This window comes from Hyperoodon ampullatus, assembly GCF_949752795.1.
Source record: "Hyperoodon ampullatus genome assembly, chromosome: 16".
In the NCBI taxonomy this organism is placed as follows: Eukaryota; Metazoa; Chordata; class Mammalia; order Artiodactyla; family Ziphiidae; genus Hyperoodon; species Hyperoodon ampullatus.
In genome coordinates, this window is record NC_136929.1 from 52,605,902 (window position 1) to 52,622,510 (window position 16,609).

The 16,609-nt window shown below is 37.1% G+C and overlaps 1 protein-coding gene across 3 annotated transcripts in view; it reads right to left on the reverse strand.

The window, feature by feature from the left end:
* ELF1 (E74 like ETS transcription factor 1) overlaps positions 1-16,609 on the reverse strand; it is a gene marked incomplete at both ends in the record, with an annotated part of 52,459 nt that overhangs the window by 9,337 nt on the left and 26,513 nt on the right. The window contains 4 exons of one of the 3 annotated variants that reach the window (XM_079722034.1): positions 96-288; positions 1,018-1,101; positions 6,792-6,887; positions 8,516-8,623. In XM_079722034.1, coding sequence (XP_079578160.1) covers positions 96-288; positions 1,018-1,101; positions 6,792-6,887; positions 8,516-8,623 — 481 coding nt within the window. Of the gene's footprint in view, positions 1-95; positions 289-1,017; positions 1,102-6,791; positions 6,960-8,515; positions 8,624-16,609 lie in introns of all 3 variants that reach the window. The other 2 variants (XM_079722033.1, XM_079722035.1) reach the window with 2 other exon arrangements.

Consider the following 16,609-nt stretch of genomic DNA (forward strand, 5'->3'; position numbering starts at 1 on the left):
ATTTCTTTAACCCGCGCACTTTTTAGAAGTCACCTACTTTTCAGTATTTAGGAACCGCTACTGGTCACACAGTGAACTACGGAAGCCTCACGTACCTGAGGGCTCTTCCCATGGTCTCATAATTCATGTCAGGCTTGTTTTTGTGCTTCCCCCACAACCGGGACACTGCTTTAGAATCTACCAATTTAAAAATGCCTTTTTCTCGCTGGGTCCACTTGATATATTTAGGACAAGTAGCTTTGTCCTGGAGCAGTGCCAGTAAAAACTCCCAAAGATAAATTGTGTTTCCTGAAACAAAAGCAATTTCTTTTTAACTGCCCAAAATTTCATTTGAAAGAACACAATAAAACACAACTAAAGGTCTTAAGTTCCATCTATAATTATACAAACATACTACACAGTTCAGTTAGTACTGGTGATATAATGGTCATAATTTTTAGGGTCTAACATAGATCTTTTTATTAGTCCCGTATAAGATGTCTGAACAGAGGAATCCTGCCAGTTAGATGTGTAATGACTTAGGGAGAAAGCACTTTGAGACAATTTTTTTTTCAGACTCTTTAAGAACCATTATTACGCCTAAGAAACTGAGAAAGAGTTGTACAAAACCTTTCAATAGTTGTTCTTTTTATATAAAGAGCCAGCAGATTAGCCTTAATAATTTTCTTCAAATTTGGGCAGCAGTTATGAAAATACTAAAACTCCAAGACAATATAATAAAGTGTCTATGAACTGAAAACCTAATGTGGCTGAATTCTTCCAAGAGGCTCTTTATTAAATGAAAGGATGGATTATTTTGACAGGTAAGTGAAAATCTCCTAGGTGGATTTCTTGGACTACATTATTACCAGTCTTCCTACAGAAGGTGGCAACCGTACCTTATAAGCATGTGGCAGCAATAAGACCCATTTCAATAAAAGCTGGTGGTTTCTACTTAAAATATGCAGACATTTTAAAGCAATCTGAATGTTACTTGACCCATAAGTATTATAGGGAAGTTACAGTAGTAGTACTTACCCTTCCCATCTTTGTTTTTCTTCCTCACAGATATGTTTGGTGTAGTGGCTGGGGAATCTGGTCGTGGTGGTTTAGTTTTTCTCCCTGAAATCACAATGGCTCTACATAAATATTTGCCCTCAAAAGAGAGAGGGAATGGACAATTTAGCTGTTTATAAATGCTGTTTTGTCATTTATCCTAAATTTCAAGTGCCAAATATTTTATACATGGAACACATATATTGGTCTCCTAAGTGCTATTTATTAAAAGGAAAGTAACTTCAGTAAAAATTTGACATTAACTTAGGTTAGATCACAAACACTTTTATGTAGAAAACAATACTTTGGCTCATTTGTAAAAATGAGGTTAAGTTTAAACTTTACATTTTGTCTTTGAGGTGACAATACTGACAGTGCTTTCTTAAAATCTGGGGGAATATTCTTGATGCTGATAAAACTTGGGCTCAAAAAATAAGCCACACAGGTTTGTCTGCCTCTTGGTTAGTTCTCAAATACTGGAAACTACCCAAAACTTCTAGAGATATAAAAAATAAGTGAGGCTAAATTTTTGTGAACCACATAGTCAATTTTTATTTTTTTGTGTATTTTTAAACATCTCATTCTTCTATATTTCTTTCAATTTACAGCAAACAAATTTACTTTATGATTATCTATCATCCAGTCCTAAACAAGTCCAATGCAACAGAGTTAAACTGTATTTTGTGCAGCCTTAGTCTGGGTCAACCAACTATTCTAAAACTGTGTTTGTGATCTTTTTTTGCCACTTATCTAGAACCACAACTTGGCAGCAACGTTGCCTATGATTTAGGTTAAGCTGATGCTGCTGTCTGAACAGACTACCACCCTGTATATGAGAGACAATGAAGATTAAGCATAAATAGATACTTTAGTTAGTACCATTTACCCCTACATTCTTGAAGCTGACTCTCTGATCTTAGATCATAAGGGTGAATGCTGGGGTAATATAATATAGGCAGTAATTTAGAAAAGCAGAATCCTAGAGCTAAAGTCGCAAGGTTAGTGACAACACATCCCAAGACAAACTGAATAGAAAAACGTTTCTTTCTGTTGTTTTTTTGTTTGTTTTTTGCCCATGCCGCGTGGCTTGTGGGATTGTAGTTCCCCAACCAGGGGTTGAACCCAGGCCCTGGGCAGTGAAAGCATGGAGTCCTAACCACTGGACTGCTGGGGAATTCCCAGGAAAACATTTCTGAAGTTAAGGTAAGAGTCAAGGAAAAGAGGGTCAAAAAAGTCACTCTTAAGGCCAGGTCCCTCTTGAAACTACCAGATGTATAAACGTAGACCATAGGAGCCTGGTGTCTCAACTCCATCACTGCAGACATCTGCAGAGAACCTCTGCATGACACAGAGACTTCTAGCTAACTGTGTTGATGACAGTGAGGACTGGGAGAAGCCAGACTTCAGTTGGCTCCTATCCTTCCTCCCATCTTACTTTATGCTATTCATTGACTTGCTCTGATAGATAATATTTTCTTTAATCCACGGTTTTCCTCCACTCGTTTCAGTCATGGCAGATACTGTCAGTAGCCTACCCAATATCCATCCTCTCCATCATCTTCCTTACTGTTCACGGTGGTGATGTACACAGCTCCACATGAATTACAGATTAGTTGGGTATAGAAATTCTGGTAACAGTTATTTCCTCTCAGTGCTTTGAACATATCCAGATCTTCCAGCCTTTACTGGGAGCTTGTAAGCTGCCAATCCAATAATCAATCCTCTTCAGGTAATGCAGATCCTCCCTGGTTGGTTTGCTTCTTCTTCCTTTTTTTTTTTTCTTTTCTTTTTTTGATGGGGGATGGAGGGGAGTCTTTGATGTTCCACATTTTTACCATAATACATTTAGGCTTGGATCTATTTTAGTTATGCTACTCACGATTCACCATGCTGGGATTAACATCATTCTGGAAAATTCCTCAGTCATTATCTTTGAATACTGCCTCTTCCTCACTCTACACATTCTCTCCTCCTAGAGCTCTGATTAAACATGTAGACCTTTTCATGCAATCTTCACATCTCTCTTTCATATTTTTTATTCTACATCAGATCTATATTGGAGCTCACTAATTCTCTCTTAAGCAGTGACTCATTTGCTGTTTAACCCATATATTATGTGTTCTATTTGGTTCCTTATCGTATCAGCCTTTCACCATTAAATAGGATGTTAGTCTTTCACTTTCTAAAAACAGCTTTATTGAGGTATAACTGATATACAATAAACTGCTTATGTTTAAATTTACAGTTTGATAAGTTTTGACATATGTATACACCTGTGAAACCATCACTACACTCAAAGATAATAAACATATTCTTTGCCCCCAAAAGTGCTTTATGCCCTTTTGTAATCCTTACATCTCACCTTTCCCCACCCTGCCCAATCCACTCATATATTTTCTGTCATTATAGATTAATTTACAGTTTGTACAATTTTATATAAACAGAAACATATTCTTTTTTTTGGCAAGGGGGAGGGAGTCTGGCTTCTTTCCCTTAGCATAATTATGGTGAAATTCATCCATTTTTGTTTTATGTATCAATGGTACATTTCATTTCATTGCTGAGTGGTCTTTCATTGTACGGATATACCACAAATTTGTTTACCCAATCAGCAGGTGATGGACGCTTGGGTCATTTCCAGTTTGGGGTTACTGCAAATACAGCTGCTAAGAACCTTCATTCATGCATAAGTTTTTCTATTAAATGTATGGCTTCATTTCTTTTGGGTAAATACTGAGTAGTAGAATGGCTGGGTCACATGTTAAGTATACATTAAGTTCTTTAAGGAATTTTCAAACTGTTTTCCAAAAATATTTCCTCCATGTAGGAAGGTGGGGTAATCATAGGGCTCACCTCATTGGTTTCCTGTTTCCCAGGGATCACTCACTTTTGTTGACAGATGTCCACCACTTTCTTTATTACCATTGCTTCATATATTTTATCTGTGGTGTTAGCTGTTTCAAACAGGAGGGTAAATCCAGGTTCTGTTTTTGTTGTTTTTTTTTCCAGCTTTATTGATATATAATTGACATATTGTGTAAGTTTAAAGGGTACAACATGATGATTTGATATACTTATATATTGCAAAATGATTACCACAGTAGGGTTTGTTAACATATCCATCACTTCACAAAGTAATCACTTCTTTTCTGAGAACACTTAAGGTCTGTTCTCTTAGAAATTTCCATAGTCACCATGCTTGTACATTAGTCCCCAGAACTTACTCATCATATAAATGGAAGTTTGTACCCTTTAACTGACATCTCCCCATTTCCTCCACCCCGTAACAAACACCATTCTGCTCTCTGTTTCTATGAGTGTGGCTCTTTCAGACTCCACATAAAATGATAGCATAGGGCTTCCCTGGTGGCGCAGTGGTTGAGAGTCCGCCTGCCGATGCAGAGGACATAGGTTCGTACCCCAGTCTGGGAAGATCCCACATGCCGCGGAGCGGCTGGGCCCGTGAGCCATGGTGCTGGGCCTGCGCGTCCGGAGCCTGTGCTCCGCAACGGGAGAGGCCACGGCAGTGAGAGGCCCGCGTACCGCAAAAAAAAAAAATGATAGCATACAGTATTTGTCTTTCTGACTTATTTCACTTAGCAGAAAGTCCTCAAGGTCTGTCCATGCTGTCACAAATGGCAGGATTTCCCTCTTTCTCACAGCTGAATTATATTCCATTCTGTGTATTTATATCTCACATCTTCTTTATCCATTCATCTGTGGATGAAGACTTGGTTGTTTCCAAATCTTGGCTACTGTGAATAATGCCGCAGAGAATATGGGAGTGCAAGTATCTCTTTAACATCCTGTTTTCACTTCCTTTGGATATATACCTACGAAGTGGGATTGCTGAGTCATATGGTATTTCTAGTTTTAACTTTTTGCGGAACCTCCATACTGTTTTCTACAGTGGCTGTACCAATTTAAATTTCCACCAACAGTGCAGAAAGATTCCCTTTTCTCCATATCTTTACCAACACTCTATCTCTTGTCTTTTCTATCACTTTTTCTAGCCATTCTATAGGTGTGAGGTGGTATCTTACTGTGGTTTTGATTACACTGCCCTGACGATTAGTGATACTGAGCATCTTTTCATGCACCTGCTGGCTGTTTGTGTGTCTCCTTTAGAAAAACGTCTATTCAGGTCCTCTGCACATCCTTTAATTGGATTTTTTTTCACTATGGAGTTATACCAGTTGCTTATATATTTTGGATATTAACCCCTCATCCGATATATGATTTACAAATATTTTCTCCCATTCTGTAAGTTGCATTTTCATGTTGTTGATTGTTTCTTTTGCTGTGCAGAGTCTTTTAGTTTATTGTAGTCCCACTTATTAATTTTTGCTTCTGTTGCTTACGCTTTTGGTGACATATCCAAAAAATTGTTGCCAAGTCAGGTTCTGTTACTCCATCTTGACTAGAAGAGGAAGTTTCACCTGGTATTTTTTAATAGTCTCATTCTTTGACAATGTTTTTTATTCCCTTGCATTAATAATTACAATCATATTCATTGAAAGTTTCTATTTGATAATCCTATTATCTGAGGTTCTTAGCGAACTAACCTTAGGGTTTTCTATGTCTGCTGCTTCTCATTCAGGAAGTATCTTTCTTATGCATTCTGTGATACTGAAATGTGAGTTCACCTTCAACAGGGTTTTATTTGAAGAAATACTGTGCAGCCTGGATTAAACGTATGACGTGCCAAAGCAATTTTACAAGAGCTTCGCCTGGTGCCCAAAGTTACTGCCAGCCAGGGGCCGTTGTTATGTTAATTACTTGGCTGGAAATTCCTAAAGTCAGTAACAGTTAAAATCTAATCATAAACCTAAGTTAAGACAAACCTAGGATTATGAATTCTCAAAGGAAAAATTTTTCCACCCAGCTGAGAAATACCAGCTTCTTAACATCTGTCTGTGCCAAAGGGTGGACTGTTTTTCCCCTTAGGGTATAGCTAAGGGATCCCAATTATATGCTGAGGTCTCTGTCTAATACCCCATCTTGCATTGGACCAAGACTTAAGCATCTGCCTCTACATGGGCAATAAAACCAAGCCCCTTGGACATCCAGACTGACATGTCCTTCTCAGCCCTCAGAGCTGTTGCAGTGTCAGCTCACTCTTATTTTCCTCTGTATTTTTGGCTCTTGGAATTTCCCTTACTTTCATGTGAAGTTAGGGTATGTGGTGGCTGGTGATGCCATCAACCAAGATATTAAACTCAAAATATCAAACAAGCTGGAGTAGAATCAAAAGGCAATGAAATGGGAAGAATGTCAGTGTTAGAATGTAAGTATGGTCCTAATTTGTGAAAACTTTAAAATTCCCTCTAACACATTCTAACATTTCCCTCTTCAATTACTTACCTGCTGATTTCCAACTTGTATTCTTCCCACTGGAATCTTATATTGGAATCTATGCTGGTGGTTTTCAAACTATGTTCTGCGGGAGGAAGCTGATCTCAGCCCTTACCCCTGATCTCTTTCTGAGCTTGGATAAAAGAGTTTAGATAAAAGATTGAGGCTTTAGAAAGTTGGAAAATCCCTTTTCTGTGAGATAGACCAAGTATTTTAAATGTATAAAAAAGTATAAAATAATTCTTTAAAAATGAATCTAATACGAAGAAATAACTCTGTTTCGTACCTTCAATTTTTTCTCACATAAGTTTTAATTGGGGTAGAAATATCCTTGAATAGAAGTTATATTTAGATTCCACATCAAGAGTTGACTGTTTTCCCTTAACAAATTAACCACCCACCTTTCTTTCTCTTAGGTTGTTCTGGTGATGAGCGTCCTGGTGAGTGTGCATATGTCTCTTGAACGTGCTGAGTTTCCATCACTTCAGGAATCCCATCTAATGTGACGGATACATGGGTGATTGGGGCAACAACAATGTCATCTTCAGATGAACTAAATATATTATTATCTAATGGAAATAAAATCAACTAATTGTAATCAACTTTGTATTATAAATCAAAATAATTTCATAAAATATTTCCTGTTTCTTTGAAGATTAAAATAGAAATAAGATTTTGAAATCTGGTCCCTGCTTTTTATTTCCTCTGCCCTAAGTCAAGTACCCTGAGGCAGTCCAGGCTTGACAGGACTATTCAACGCCTCCCTTACCTGACTTCCTATCCCCAGTCTATCTTGTCTCTCTTCTCCATTCTTCACATTGCCGCTAAAGTTTTTCTTTAAAACCTAAGTCTGGCCTGACCATATTATTCTTCTCTATAAAAACTTTACACCCTGAAAATCAGAAAGAAAAATAAAATTGACATATCTTCCCATAGTTTACAGGGGAAAAAAGATAGGAACAACCCAAACTCCATAGCATGCCATTCTGAGCTTCCACAATCTACAAACCATTATGAAGCTTATACTTCAGCTATACCAAAGCATTTTAAATCTCAAACATTTCATTGTTTTTTTTTTTTTTTACAGGTCTGTGTCTTTCGTTCAATCCCCTCCGCCTACGTTGAACGCCCCTTCCTGTCTCCTCCACCCATGAAAAGCTTATCTGTTACTAATCGCCCAGGTCAAAACACTGCCTCCATAAAGCCTGTCTCTGGTGTTTTCAGCTAGAGAAATCTCTCCTTCCAGAACACCCCGCTATCCCTCTCATGGCCTTTATTTTTGGCTTTTACAGTTATTTACGTAAACAACTATCTTCAAAAGAAAACTGTCAGCTTGAGGAAAGAAACAAGACCTGTTCATTTTTATAACATGTATTGCCTGATACATTGCTGTGCATATAGAAAATATTCAATAAACATCTTAAATCGATTTAATAATAATTAATTTTATGAGTTTGACTACGTCCAAAGGAGAACATGGATTTAAAAGCAGATCAATAAATGTGGCAGTGAATTTTATGCCATCAAGTCTCAGAAAATATTTCAGTGGATTTTTGCCTATTCACCGATGAATACTGACTAAAGATCAATAAAGATCAATTTTTATTGATCAATAAAGATCAATATTGACTAAAGATCACTAAATTATCATAGTTTGGGCCCTAAATACTTCACCAATGAGGTTAAGAAGAAATTCTGCATAATCTGCTATTTGACAACTAAATTACTTTTTTATCCTTAATGTCCTCACTCCCCAAATTTAAAAAAAAAATCTTGTTTAACTGAACACTTTAGCAAAGGTGGCTCAACTAGTACTGTACCTTAAGATGCACTTGGGACCAAAAAAATATAAAACATGGTCTCTGGTCTCTTGATATTTACCATCTGAGAGAGAGATGGAAGAAGAGCTTTTCAAAGCATATACACATGGTCCTACTATAGCACAGGGAGCTATATTCAATATCTTATGATAAACCATAATGGAAAAGAATACAAAAAAGAATGTATACATATGTATTACGGAATCACTTTGCTGTACAGCAAAAATTAACACAATATTGTAAATCAACTATACATCAAAAAAAAAAAAGCATATAAACATGAACAGTCCTAACACAACACTCACTGATGCGCTTTTCGTCTAGCATAGGGCCAGGAGAATCCATATTGAGGAGTGCTTCAGCAGCCTCGATAGTTTCAATTGTTTCATCCCCATTATGACAGGAAGCTTCAACTACAATACATTTAAAGAGAAAACAGAATTAGCTACAAGACATTTGTTCTTCTAAAAAGCACAGATTCAGGAATTCCCTGGTGGTCCAGTGGCTGGGACTCAGCACTTTCACTGCCAGGGGCCCAGGTTCAATCCCTGGTCGGGGACCTAAGATCCCATAAGCCGTGCGGTGTGGCCTAAGTAAATAAATAAATACATAAATACATTAATGAATTAAAAAGCATAGATTCTCATCTCTTGAACCAGGATACATCACTTAATACTCTGGTTGATAACAACAGTTTGTCTCAACATATAAAATCTATACTGAAAATGACTATATTTCTCATTTAAAACTTTGCAAGATGCGGGGGTTTTATTAAAAATAACAACAACAAAAACCTCTGCAAGACACTGGGAGGTAAAAAAGTAAGCAAAATAGAACTCATACTTTAGGAGGAAAACACCAGTCATTTCTGATAATTCTTGTATTTACATGAATAGTAAACTAAGATGTCACTGGGCAGGTCGTGCTGTTTCTGTTGACTCCATACTTTAAAATGACTGGGTTGATAGTTTTAGGTCCCTTTCAGCTCTAACATTGATTCCAATACTCTTAGCTCACTCATAGGAACGAACATGAGTCTCTGTTAATTTCTGAATCTTCTTCCATTCTTCTATAATTAGTGAATTGCCACCATCACCAAAAGTTTTAGTCGTAGTCACATTATTAGAATCTAAACACTCTGATAATTATAGTATTCTGGTACCTTTCTTCTCTAATGTGTAACATAGAACACTAATTTCCCTACTGTGAACTGTGCCTAGTCCAAGGTTTTTTTTATGTTCTTTAAAAATATTAAAATACAAATGAAAATTAATCCAAGTACATGCTAGACACTAGACACTTCTCTGCATCCCAGAGAGGTGTCCGAAATAGCTGCACAGCAAACTCCTTGAATGGCTTTTAGCCCCTCAGTTCTAGGATCAGCACCAAGAAACTAAATAAAGAGCTACCAATGTTCTCTTTTCATGGATAAATTCAAGTTTCCTGAATGTGGTATTTATCATCTATAATCCCTTGTATTTACCTGCTATATTTTCCTTTCAATATTGACAAAATTATACATGCTATTTTTAAAAGTCTGAATATATATATATATATAAAATAATGATTTTCAGATTCAGGGTTGGACTGACAGTCTATAACTCAATGAATATAAGCCTTTTAATTTTACAAAACATTAGAAAGTAAATATAAACGTAGTAAAGCAAAAGTTCTTTTTCTCAATCAAATGAATGAAATGATCATTTATACACCTCTCCCTATTCCTATTCAATCCAGAGAAGCAACAAAATCATTTTCCTCTTCATTATTAAGATTATAACCAGATTTCCAAGAAATCTGTAGTTCTTTGAAATTTACCTTAACTTTCCATTAGAATATTATAACATTTATTATCCTAAATATTTCCTAAACAGTTCACACTCTCTTTTAGACTGAAGATTTCCAAGAATCTACAAAATTCTTCATTGATTCCAAATCCCCAGCTGGCAAAAATATTGAATGACGAGCACTCTTAAGTAACTGTACAAGGAAATGTGGAAGATACAATAGTATAGGACATGACCTTTTTCCTTATCTATTGGTAACAGATACTTAGATACTGTCCAAGAAGATAACAAAGTGATCAGTTTTATGGTATAGAGCAGACTGACTACAGGCACTGTACATCATTATAAGTTAGGAAGCCTTCCTGAAGAGATGGGTTTAGGCTGAGTCATTTAAGATAGCTAGGATTTAAATACTTCGAGAAGAAGAGAGAGAAATTAAAGCAAGAATAATAGTAGAAGCAAGGGCATGAGAAGAAGTATTATGCATTTAAAGAAAATGAGATAATTAGTCTATACCATTAGAAAGCAAAATGTGTAATAGCTAAAGATTATTATAATAACATCATATTAAGTAATTTGCTTTACAAATTGACTAATGTGGCTGACTGCGTCCCCAAGGGAGGAATCCCACAATAGGAATGGAAGGCATGGACTGCTGAAGGAGCAGAGACTAGAGACAATTCCTGAATGATGCTTTCAAAGGAGTTCTGGATCTTGGATTATATACTAGTCAGCTCCTCTCAATTAGGAAAAACTCCCAACAAAGCACATTTTCTCCCATAAAATACTGGCTAACACTGGAAGTCCCCACAACCTGCCAAGCCAGAAGAGAACCTCCTTCTTCCAGATATGAAAGATGTATCTGCATAATTCCAACCTTCTGGGCTCCATTCCCTCAGCTAATATCTTTGAACCCAAATATCTATAGGTCACAGGGAGGACAAGGAACAAGAAGACAGCCAACATAAAAAGAGGCAAGGATTTTAATCTAGGCTGAATTTCTCTAACAGCAATTTAACCCTTATGGAGTCTTCCTCTTTTAAAGGCTTTAAGCTTTTCCTCTTAAGGCCAGTGCTCACATTTCTGAGTTACTACAAAAAAGCACTCTAGAGCACCTGAATAGGTTTTTGACTAGGTTTTTAATTCTAAAAGTAGGTGTCCTTTTCATTTTCATATCAAGATACACAAAACTTCATTAGGAGATTCACAGTCTTCGTTAGGAAGCTACTTCCCCTAATTATAATGAAAAGTAAATCAATTAAATATTAATTATACATTCTATCAAAAACAAGTGCTTAACTGACAAAGGATTAATCTCCAAAATTTACAAGCAACTCATGCAGCTCAATATCAAAAAAACAAACAGGGCTCCCCTGGTGGCACAGTGGTTGAGAGCCTGCCTGCTGATGCAGGGGACGTGGGTTCATGCCCCGGTCCGGGAAGATCCCACATGCCGCGAAGCGGCTGGGCCCGTGAGCCATGGCTGCTAAGCCTGCACGTCCGGAGCCTGTGCTCCGCAACGGGAGAGGCCACAACAGTGAGAGGCCTGCATACCACCCCCCCAAAAAAGTCTACAAACAATAAATGCTGGAGAGGTTGTGGAGAAAAGTGAACCCTCCTGCAATGTTGGTGGGAATGTAAATTGATACCGCCACTATGGAGAACAGTATGGAGGCTCCTTAAAAAACTAAAAATAGTACTACCATACGACCCAGCAATCCCACTACTGGGCATATACCCTGAGAAAACCATAATTCAAAAAGAGTCATGGCAAATGGATAAAGAAGATGTGGTAAATATATACAATGGAATACTACTCAGCCATAAAAAGGAACAAAAATTGGGTCATTTGTAGAGACGTGGATGGATCTGGAGACTGTCATACAGAGTGAAGTAAGTCAGAAAGAGAAAAACAAATATCGTATATTAACGCATATATGTAGAACCTAGAAAAATGGTACAGATGAACTTGTTTGCAGGGCAGATATTGAGACACAGATGTAGAGAACAAACGTATGGACACCAAGCGGGGAAAGTGGCAGGGGGGTGGGGGTGGTGGTGTGATGAATTGGGGGATTGGGATTGACATGTAAACAATGATGTGTATAAAATGTATGACTAATAAGAACCTGCTGTATAAAAAAATAAATAAAATTCAATTAAAAAAAAAAGAGTCATGTACCACAATGTTCACTGCAGCTCTATTTACAATACCCAGGACATGGAAGCAACCTAAGTGTCCATCAACAGATGAATGGATAAAGAAGATGTGGCACATATATACAATGGAGTATTACTCAGCCATAAAAAGAAATGAAATTGAGTTATTTGTAGTGAGGTGGATGGACCTAGAGTCTGTCATACAGAGTGAAGTAAGTCAGAAAGAGAAAAACAAATACCTTATGCTAACACATATGTATGGAATCTAAAAAAAAAAAAAAGAGGTCATGAAGAACCTAGGGCAAGACGGGAATAAAGATGCAGACCTACTAGAGAAGGGACTTGAGGACACGGGGAAGGGGAAGGGTAAGCTGGGACAAAGTGAGAGAGTGGCATGGACATATATACACTACCAAATGTAAAACAGATAGCTAGTGGGAAGCAGTCGCATAGCACAAGGAGATCAGCTCAGTGCTTTAGGACCAGCTAGAAGGGTGGGAGGGAGGGAGACGCAAGATGGGAGAGACACGGGGATACATGTATATGTACAACTGATTCACTTTTTTATAAAGCAGAAACTAACACACCATTGTAAAGCAATTATACTCCAATAAAAACGTTAAAAGAATTTAAAAAAAACAAGTGCTTAAAAGTCCAATTCCTCCATAATAGTTAAAACCAGAAAAGGTAAATACTTCAAAAAGTCTAGCAAAATGATTAAAATAAGGCATTGTAACACTTGCTCTTAAAAACTTAAGCCTCCTATTTAAAATCTTGTAGATTTAAGGCATAGTAGAAAAGCATACTGCAGGACTTCCCTGGTGGCGCAGTGGTTGAGAATCTGCCTGCCAATGAAGGAGACACAGGTTTGAGCCCTGGTCCAGGAAGAGCTCACATGCCCCAGAGCAACTAAGCCTGTGCGCCACAACTACTGAGCCTGTGCTCTAGAGCCCGTGAGCCACAACTACTGAGCCCGCATACCACAACTACTGAAGCCTGTGTGCCTAGAGCCCACGCTCTGCAACAAGAGAAGCCAACGCAATGAGAAGTCCGCGCATGGCAACGAAGAGTAGCCCCCACTCACTGCAACTAGAGAAAGCCCGTGCACAGCAACGAAGACCCAACAACAAAGACCCAATGCAGCCAAAAATAAATAAATAAATAAATAATTTTTTTTTAAAAAAAGAAGAAAAGCATATTGCTCCTCTGTCAAGGCTTTGAAATTCTATGAATTGAAGAAAATATCCTCCTAAAACTAAATTTTTGAAAAAATCAGGCAAGTAAGGCACAGATAACTCCATAATTAATTACCATCTTCTAAACATTTATATAACTCTAAATGTTCATTTATATAAATAAGTTTTATAAATATTTTAAAGTCTACTGGGTTGATGAAAATGATAAAATTAGTATGTATAACTATTCAGTTGCCTATCAATTAAGAAAATACAATGAGAATTTCAAATCACTTCTTTGTCAAGCTTTGTATAATGAAAAATTTCAAACATATACAAACATATAGGAAATCATATTTATAATGAACTGAATGTATCAAGGGCCCAGCTTCAATACTTAACAGTCAATCTTCCTTAATCTATACTCCCTGGCCCAACACAGATACGGGATTATTTCAAAGTGAACCCCAGAGAGCCTATCATTCAATTGTAAATATTACAGTATATAGACAATACCATGATCACATCTTTTAAAAATCACTCTTTAAATCAGATATCCAATTAATATTGAAATTTCTGTCTCAGATTTTTTTAAATCTGAAAAAGTTGGTTTGTTAACCAGATTTCAAACAAAGTTCATGCATTACATTTGGTGGCACGTCCCTTCCTTAGTATTTGGGTTTTTTCCATTTTTGTTGTTTATCTTAGGAGAAACAGGGTCATCTGTTTGTAGTTTCCCACATTCTAAATTTTGCTGGTTATATATCTGTGGTGTCACTTACCAAATCCCTCCCCCTGTGTATTTCCTGTAAACTGGTAGTTACATCTAGAAGATTGATTCGATTTGCATTCAATTCTTTGGCAAGAATACTTCAAAGGTGATGCTGTGTGATTCACTGGGCCTTTTGAAGGTAGGTAGATCTTCCTTCAGTACTGCGAGGATTGAGAAGCAGGTTCAGGTGTTGCCAGCCTGATCTATCCAGCATAAGATTCTCCATCAGCCTTTTACCTAATGGCTTTAGAAGTTACTGATGATAGTTACCTAGATGCACTATTTCATTAGGGATTTCAAAATGGTGATAATTCTAACCTTATCATTCCTCTAGCATTTATTAGCTAGAATTCTCTATAAGGAAGAACTTTGTCATAAACTATCTGGTTACCCTGAGCCATGGTTCACACAATAAGGGCAAATTAAACACTTGGTTCTTTTTCTGTTATTTACTGATTTTCAGAATAATAAATGGGATCTTTCAAAAGTGACCACAGGGACTTCCCTGGTAGTCCAGTGGTTACAACTCTATGCTCCCAGTGCAGGGGGCCGAGGTTCAACCCCTGGTCGGGGAACTAGATCCCGCATGCCCCAACTAAGAGCCCGCATGCCACAAATAAAGATCCCGCATGCTACAACTAAAAGATCCCTCGTACCGCAACTAAGACCCGGCGCAGCCAAATAAATAAATAAGTAAATAAGTATTTAAGAAAAAAAAAGTGACCACTAAGTTTGAAAGATTTTTATTAGCTTTTGGTTTTATCTATTATAAAATCTATTTATTTTATTTATTTTTGGCTGTGTTGGGTCTTCATTGCTGGGCGTGGGCTTTCTCTAGTTGTGGAGAGCAGGGGCTACTTGTTGCTGTGGTGCGCGGGCTTCTCATTGCTGTGGCTTCTCTTGCTGCGGAGCACGGGCTCTAGGCACGTGGGTTTCAGTAGTTGCAGCATGCGGGCTCAGTAGTTGTGGCTCACGGGCTCTAGAGCACAGGCTCAGTAGTTGTGGCACACAGGCTTAGTTGCTCCACGGCATGTGGGATCTTCCCAGACCAGCGCTCGAACCCGTGTCTCCTGCATTGGCAGGCGGATTCTTAACCACCGTGCCACCAGGGAAACCCATATCTTTCTATTTTTAAATGTAAGCAAACACATACATATCATTTATATTCTTTCCCCTATCTTAAATAATAGGTAACCATTCATGCTGTACTGACCCTTGCTTTTTAAACTTCATATACACTAGAAATCATTCCACAACTACATATAGAAATCATGCTACCTTCTGAATTTCAAAAACGTAAGGCAAGTTAAATGTGGTTAATATCAGTAATCTAATTTGTAAAACTTTGTTTATTCCACTTAGCTTCAGTGCTTAGGTCAGGAAATACAAAATAAATTGGTGGCTCCTACATGAAACAGGAAGGAAAACCAAAAAAAAGTACAACTAAGCTTTTAAAAATATAAAGAAAATGTTTGCCCTTCATTAAATAGATTACAAAAATTTCTTGTAAGCAACAATAAAACCCATAAGCCTTTCTTCCTTCCAATTTTATTGAGATTATAATTGACATACAGCATTGTGTAAGTTTAAGGTGTACAGCATGATCTGACTTATGTACATCGTGAAATGATTATCACAATAAGTTTAGTGAACACCCATCATCTCATAGATACAAAATTAAAGAAACACAAAAAAATTTTTCTTGTGATAAGAACTGAGGAATTACTCTTTTAACAACTTTTATATATAACATATAGCAGTGTTAATTATATTTATCATATTGTACATTATATCCCTAGTACTTTTTTATCTTCTAACTGGATGTTTGTACCTTTTGACCACCTTGGTCCAATTCCCATTCCCCCCACCCCTGCCTCTGGTAACCACAAATCTGATCTCATTTTCTATGAGTTTGTTTATTTGTTTTCGAAGTACACCTGACCTACAACACTGTTAGTTCCTCAACATAGTGATGTGGTATTGCTATACATATCAAAATGATCACCACAATATGTCTAGTTAAGACACATCATCATACAAAGATATTACCTAGTTATTTACTGTATTCTCCACACTGTATATAGCAATATACATATTAAGTTGTTGATCACTTAATTTCAAACGCATTTTAACCCTGCATTTTTACTCCCCAACTCCACATTTACTATTTCTGACATCATGTTTTACGTCTTTCTGTTTTGTGTATCCCTTAACTACTCATTGTGAATACAGATGGTTTTATGCTGTTTGTCTTTTAACCTTCCTACTAGCTTTATACATGGCTGATTTACTCCCTTTACTGTATATTTGCCTTTACCAATGAGATTTTTCCTTTCATAATTTTTCCTTTCATAATTTTCATATTTCTTGTTGTGACCTTTTTTTGGTTAGAGAAATCCCTTTAACGTTTCTTGTAAAGCTGGTTTGTTGGTGCTGAACTCTTTTAACTTTTGCTTGTCTGTAAAACTTGATCTCTCCATCAAACCTGAATGAAAGCCTTGCTGG